Genomic DNA, 7,514 nt, shown 5'->3' with positions numbered 1-7,514 from the left:
TGGAGCGTCGGAGGCTGAGGGGTGACCTTATAGAGGTTTACAAAATTATGAGGGGCATGGATAGGGTAAATAGGCAAAGTCTTTTCCCTGGGGTCGGGAAGTCCAGAACTAGAGGGCATAGGTTTAGGGTGAGAGGGGAAAGATATAAAAGATACCTAAGGGGCAATTTTTTCACACAGAGGGTGGTACGGGTATGGAATGAGCTGCCAGAGGAAGTGATGGAGGCTGGCACAATTGCAACATTTAAGAGACATTTGGATGGGGAGATGAATAGGAAGTGTTTGGAGGGACATGGGCTGTGTGCTGGCAGGTGGGACTCGATCGGGTTGGGATATCTGGTCAGCATGGACGGGTTGGACCGAAGGGTCTGTTTCCATGCTGTACATCTCTATGACTCTAAGCTGAGTAAACTTGCCTAATGGATATTTTCAAATCAACCAATTCAGCGATATTATTCCATACCACAGGTGCTGGTAAGACTTGATCCCTTGAGATCACTGATGGTCAGTTTACAATGCTGAGCAGGCTGAAAGTGGTTGAAGGTTCCTATTCATAAAGCGTCAACATTGTTAAGGATTTGAAGTCAGTCTGCTGTTCATACTGTAAGATATATGACCTGGGGGGTTACATGAAGACTACAGGCTTTTCAAAGGCAAGACAGAGAGGTAATCTTCACTGAAAGGGTAATCAAGTTGCTAATTAAGGTGGAACACATAGAAAGTAGGAGCAGGAGGAGGCCATTCAGCCCTTCAAACCTACTCCACCATTCAATATGATCATGGCTGATCATCCAGCGCAATACCTGTTTCCACTATCACAACACATTCGAATAGAAAGGAAATCAAACCGGCAGTGTGGTTTGAAGGAAAACTGGATGTTTTCAGAGTGAGAATGGTCTAAGTGACATTATGTAGGGAGATGTTAGGAAATGTGCTTCTTGGAGAAGGGAGGATTTAGAGTTGATGATCTTCAAGTAGATGAGAGGTTTGTGTGAAAGAGGAAAGGACATAGCTCTGAGGCATTTGAGCAATGAACCAATGGGGACATGAGGATAAATCTACTCATGCAATGAGTGGTCAGGATCTGGCATGCATTGCCTGCTGAGAGTGTGGTGGAGGCCGATTCACTCAACCCATTCAGGAGAGCTTCAGGTTGCTGTTTGAAAAGCGAGAATGTGCAGGACTGTGGGGGAAAGTGGGGGTGACGTTGGGAGAGAGGGTATAGAGGCACAAGGAGAATCATATCCTATACACAGCTGGTTTCTGACTGGATTCCCTCTGTGACTGGGGCTACTTGTGGATTCTATGACATATGAGGTGTGTTGAAATGTATTGCATGGCACTTGGTCTCATGGTGTTCTTCTATTTTCCAACAATCTGGTTGGGAATTTCTCTGCGTGTGATCTAAATCCATCTTTGGAAGAATCCTGGACAGACTAATTCATTGCTCATACTGTTCAGGGATGTGTAGGTTAGGTGCATTAGTCAGGGGTAAATGCAGGTCTGGGTGGGTAACTTTGTGGAGAGTCGGTATAGACTTGTTGGCTGAAGGGCCTGTTTCCACACTGTAGGGATTCTGTGATTATTTGAAGGACAGTCCATGACAATTCAGGAGCAGTGGCAGTTCTATTTTAAATATATAGCGAACAGTATTAGTCTTCAGGTTGACAGTGTGAGCTGTTTAAAATGATAACACTGCCATCTCCTGGCCATCTCCTCCTTTTACACATGCCCTTTATTTCTCACTGGCAAGGTGCGCTCAGTAACTCTGAACAGCATTCAGAAATTATGAGGAGTTTTTACAGACATGGTTAGTATGTTTGCAGATGACACCAAAATTGGTGGTACAGTGGACAGTGAAGAAGGTTATCTAAGAATGCAAAGAGATCTTGATCAAATGGTTCAATGGGCTGAGAAATGGCGGAAGGCGTTTGATTAGATTAGATTAAATTCTCTGCAGTGTGGAAACAGGCCCTTCAGCCCAACAAGACCTGAGGGGCAAGTTTATCTCACAGAGGGTGGTGTGTGTACAGAATGATCTGCCTGAGGAGGTAATGGAGGTGGATTAAATTACAACATTTAAGAGCCATTTAGACATATATATGAGTAGGAATGATTGAGAAGGATATGGGTCAAATGCAGGCAAATGGGACGAGTTCAGTTTAGGATACTTGGTTGGTATGTACGAGTTGGACTGAAGGGTCTGTTTACTTGCAGTATGAATCTATGACGCTTTTTCTGAGGCTCTGGTCAAACTGCATTTGGAATACTGTAAGTAGTTTTGGGCCCAATATTTATGGAAAGATGTGCTGGTGTGGGTGGGGGGTCCAGAGAAGGTTTCCAATAATGATCCCAGTGATGAAGGGCTTTCATATGAGGAGCAGTTGAGGACTACATGGTTATACTTGATAGAAGGATGAGGGGAGAAACTTACAGGCCTGAGTAGAGTGGACAGGGAGAAGAGGTATCCACTAGTAGGAGAGAGTGGGACCCAGGGACATAGCCTCAGAGTGAAGGGGTGACCTTTTAGGAGTGAGGTGAAGAGGCATTTCTTCAGCCAAAAGGTGGTCAATTAGTGTAGGCCAAATCATTGAGTGTATTTAAGACAGAACTAAATAGGTTCTTGATTGGTAAGGGGATCAAAGGTTACAGGGAGAAGGCAAGAGTATGAGGTTGAGAAACATGTCAGCCACGATCGAAAGGTAGAGCAGACTCGATGGGCCGAGTGGCCTGATTCTTCTCCTATATGTTATGGGTCAGGGAGGGTATAAGAGCAGGCTCGGGTCGATTCGGGTTGACGTTGTGTTGGGTTGGGGTACCAGTGCCAGGCATTGTCATATCAGTGGACAGGGACTTCAGATTAATAGTTAGCCTGGAATTAGAGCAGGCTTGTGATTCTCTAACTTTTCCTGAGTGGCTCTAAAGTTTGGGAAGTTGGTGCCCTCTGAATGCTCTGACTTTAAGGGAATTTTCCTGAAGGTTCAAGTTGCAGGATAAACGTGCATCAGAATTTTCAATTTCCCAGGATGTTGACGATGGCGGGTGGGGTATCATTCCTGGATTATGTCGAGTCCTTGATTATTTTGAGAGCTGCAGCTGGAGATTAATTTAATAGAGAAAGAAATTGCATTTATATCATCCCTGCACAACCTTACAATGTTCCAAAGTGTTTTCCAGTCAATGGTGAACATCAGGATATTCCAAAATCCTAACTTTTGCCTTGGAGGTGGGGCAGAGGTTTTATGGACTCCAGAGAGGAGTTACCCACCACAAAATTCCCAGTCTCTGACCTGCTCAGTTACCACGGAATCTATATGGTGGCATCGAGTTAAATTGAGCATTCCCAGATGCTGAGAAAATTTTTAAAACATCATTTGTGGGATATGGGAGTCACTTGGTGTGCCAGGTTTTATTGTCCATCCCTAGTTGCCATTGAGAAAGTGGTGGGAAGCTGCCTTCTTGAATCACTGCAATCCATGTCAGAGCTATAAGGAGAGACTGAATAGGCTGGGTTTTTATTCCTTGGAATGTCAAAGGCCAAGGGATGACCTTAAAGAGGTTTATAAAGTCATGAGGGGTACGGAAAAGCCATGGGATTTTCCCTAGGATAGTGGTGTCCAAAACTAGAGGGCATGGGTTTAAGGAGGAGTAGGATTTAAAAAGGACCTTGTGATCCCCAAAGCTCACAGTCCCTTGTTATCCAGCGACAATATTTTCATTGATACAGTGCAAAAAGAGATAGACTGAGTCTTACTTAAAGGAAAGGAAAGGTATAAAATTCTTAGCGCAGTGTGAAAACTGATTTTAATACATGACAACAAAACATAGGGGGGTGCAGGTGTATGGAGGTCACGCAGTGGTCCTGTTGTGAGGTAATGCATCCCACCAGCCCGACCATGTGACACCCTGAGCGTTGCTCTGAGATTGGTAACCGTTTTTATGCAGAGGGTGGTGCATGTGTGGAATGGGCTGCCAGAGGAAGTGGTAGAGGCTGGTACAATTGCAACATTTAAAAGGCATCTGGATGGGTATCTGAATGGGAAGGGTTTAGAGGAATATGGGCCAAACACTTGAGACTGGATTAATTTAGGATATCTGGCCAGCATGGACAATTCGGACCGAAGGGTCTGTTTCCAGGAGCTGTACAACTCTATGTGCTGTAGGTAGACACACGTTGCCAATAGGGAGGATGTTCTAAGATGCAACAGTGAAGGAATGGTGACATATTTCCAAGTCAGGATGGTGAGTGGCTTGGAGAGGAACTTGCAGAGGGTAGTGTTCCAATGTATTGGCTATCCTTGTCATTCTAGGTGGAAACATTGGTGGGTTTGGAAGGTGCTGTCTGAAGAGCCCTGGTGAACTGATGGGCATGGAGGAAGAGTACTTTTCAAGACAGTGAGGAGGGTTTTCTAAGATTACAAAGAAATCTTAATCAAATGGGTCAGTGGGCTGAAAAATGGAACTCAATTTGGACAAATGCATTTGGTTCAACAAACACAGGCAAGACTCATACAATTAATGGTAGGACATTGGGTAGAGTTGTAGAGAGACAGAACTAAGGATTCGAGTACATAATTCATTGAAGTTTGCATCACATACAGATTGGGTGGTTAAAAAGGCATTTAGCATGCTTGCCTTCATTGCTCAGTCCTTTGAGTATAAGAGTTGGGACGTCATAATGAGATTGTATAGGACATTGGTATGTGAAGCCTCTTCTGGAATACTGAGTCTAGTTCTGGTCGCCTAATTATAGGAAGGATATTATAAACTGGAGAGAATTCAAAAGACATTTACCAGGATGTTGCTAGATATGGAAGATTTGTGGGCGGCACGGTGGTTAGCACTGCTGCCTCACAGCGCCTGAGACCCGGGTTCAATTCCCGCCTCAGGCGACTGACTGTGTGGAGTTTGCACATTCTCCCTGTGTCTGCGTGGGTTTCCTCCGGGTGCTCCGGTTTCCTCCCACAGTCCAAAGATGTGCAGGTCAGGTGAATTGGCCATGCTAAATTGGCCGTAGTGTTAGGTAAGGGGTAAATGTAGGGGTATGGGTGGGTTGCGCTTCAGCGGGTCGGTGTGGACTTGTTGGGCCGAAGGGCATGTAATGTAATCTAATCTAATCTAATTTGTTATAAAAAAAGGCTGGATAGGCTGACACATTTTTCACTGGGGCATAGGAGGTTCAGAGGTGAATCATAGATTCCCTACAGTGTGGAAACAGGCCCTTCAGCCCAACAAGTCCACACCAGCCCTCTGAAGAGTAACCCATCCAGACCCATTCCCCTACATTTACCCCTGACTAACAACCTACACTACGGGCAATTTTAGCATGGCCAATCCACCTAATCTGCACATCTTTCCACTGTGGGAGAAAACCCACATAGACACAGGGAGAATGTGCAAACTCCACCCAAACAGTCAGCTAGGGCTGGAATCGAACCTGAGTCCCTGGCACTGTGAGGCAGCAGTGCTACCACTGTGCCACCAAGATGAACTTGTAAAAGTTTATGAAAACATAAGCAGTATAGGCAGGGTTAATGGCAGGTGCCTTTTCCCTAGGGTGTGGGTTTCTAAGACTAGGGGACATATTTTTAAGGTGAGAGGAGAGAGATTTAGAAAAGACATGTGTGGTTTGTGTGTGGAATGAACTCCCAGTGGAAGTGGTGGATGTGGGAACAGTTACAAGGTTTCAAAGACACTTCGATAAGTACATGGAAAGGTTTGAGGGATATTGGCCAGGAGCAGGCAGTTTTGTTTGGGAATATGGACTGGTTGGATCGAAGGATCTGTTTCTTTGTTGTATGACTCTATGAAAGACACAATAGATACACACATTCTTTTTACATTAAAAGTTGAGCTGACTGGGTTGATCCCTGTCATGTCACTCCTGACAGAAAAGTCCATCAATCCAGAACACCCTTTTAATTGTGACCCTCAAAGCTCACAGTCCTTTGTTATCCAGCGACAGTATTTTCATTGTTACAGTGCAAAAAGACGATAGACTGAGTCTTGCTTAAAGAAAAAAAAGGTACATTTGTTGTAAAAAATTCTTAGCGCAGTGTGAAAACTGATTTTAATACATGACGTCAAAACATAGGGGGGTGCAGGTGTATGGAGGTCACGCACTGGTCCTGTTGTGAGGTAACGCATTCCACCAGCCTGACCATGTGATACCCTGAGCGTTGCTCCGAGATTGGCAAAGCTTCCTCTGGTCTGGAGGGGTGTGCGGTCAGCTGTGGGAGGGAGCGACCAGTCTCTTGTTCTTTGGTGGTGGAGGAGGAGGTGGAGACTTGGGGCCTTTGCTGTCATCTGGTGTTGGCGGACAGGTGGCCTGTTGGGAAGGAAATACCAAGAAGCAGTCAACAAAGACTTGTTGAGTGGAGTGAGGTGCAATGAAAGCCCCATCTCATCACCACTGGCATGATTGTTTTGGCAGTTTTGGGGATGATTTGCTCAGCCAATGTTCTGGGGAATCGAGTTTGATTCCTGCAGTGGCAGATGGTGGAATTGGAATTCAATAAATAAGAATCTACCAACGGTCATGAAACCATTGCTGATTGTCTGAAAAACCCATCTTGTTCACTGTGTCCTTCAGGTATGGAAATCTGCTATCTTAACTGGTCTGGTCTACATGTGACACCAGACCCACAGCAATGCGACTGACTCTTAACTGCTTTCTTGTCCATGAGGGATGGGCGATAAATGTTGGCCCAGCCAGCGATGCCAACATTCTGTGAATGAATAAACAGGAAAATGAAACATCTATCTGTCTCTGGAGTACCACTGTCAATCAGGAGATCTCTGGCTCATCCGTCAGTAGGTGAAAATTCCACTTTCTCCTGACTACCCTCCTGAATCCCCCACCCATCCTGCCCCAACTCGCAATCCTCCAAGACCTCGCTCAAAGTGAACCTCCATTGCTGGTTTGCCAAGTGCTTGGGTGGCACTTGATGCTCCAGTCCTCCCATAAAATGGTGACTTGGCATCCTCACAAAACTTTAAATCTCAAAAAGAAAATTTTCTCCCTTTTTCTCCAGTTCTGGTTTCCTCAATATAGGGAGGATGTGGAAGCTTTCGAGAATGTGCAGCGGAGTTTCACCAGGATGCTGCCTGGACTAGAGGGCATGTCTTATGAAGAAAGGTTGAGGGAACTAAGGCTTTTCTCATTGGAGCGAAGAAGGATGAGAGGTGACATGATGGAGGTGTACAAGATGATGAGAGGCATAGATAGAGTAGATAGCCAGCAACTTTTTCCCAAGCCAGAAATGGCTATCACAAAGGGGCATAATTTCACGGTCATTGGAGGAAGGTTTCAGGGAGATGTCGAAGGTAGGTTCTTTATACAGAGTCTGGATCAGTGGTGCTGGAAGAGCACAGCAATTCAGGCAGCATCCGACAAGCAGCAAAATCGACGTTTCGGGCAAAAGCCCTTCATCAGGAATAAAGGCAGAGAGCCTGAAGCGTGGAGAGATAAGCTAGAGGAGGGTGGGGGTGGGGAGAAAGTAGCATAGAGTACAA

The 7,514-nt window shown here is 45.4% G+C and overlaps 2 protein-coding genes across 2 annotated transcripts in view; one reads left to right on the top strand and one right to left on the bottom strand.

Moving 5' to 3' along the window:
* LOC122553835 (BCL2/adenovirus E1B 19 kDa protein-interacting protein 3-like) overlaps positions 1 to 7,514 on the top strand; it is an 86,231-nt gene that overhangs the window by 65,393 nt on the left and 13,324 nt on the right. The gene's annotated exons all lie outside the window — the stretch shown is intronic.
* LOC122553785 (dedicator of cytokinesis protein 2-like) overlaps positions 5,615 to 7,514 on the bottom strand; it is a 1,227,980-nt gene continuing 1,226,080 nt past the window's right edge. The window contains exon 52 of the mRNA XM_043698147.1: positions 5,615 to 6,327. Coding sequence (XP_043554082.1) covers positions 6,226 to 6,327 — 102 coding nt within the window. The 3' untranslated portion in view covers positions 5,615 to 6,225. The remainder of the gene's footprint in view (positions 6,328 to 7,514) is intronic.

Source organism: Chiloscyllium plagiosum, chromosome 1 (assembly GCF_004010195.1).
Source record: "Chiloscyllium plagiosum isolate BGI_BamShark_2017 chromosome 1, ASM401019v2, whole genome shotgun sequence".
Classification (NCBI taxonomy): Eukaryota; Metazoa; Chordata; class Chondrichthyes; order Orectolobiformes; family Hemiscylliidae; genus Chiloscyllium; species Chiloscyllium plagiosum.
This window is presented reverse-complemented; position numbering and strand designations above follow the sequence as displayed.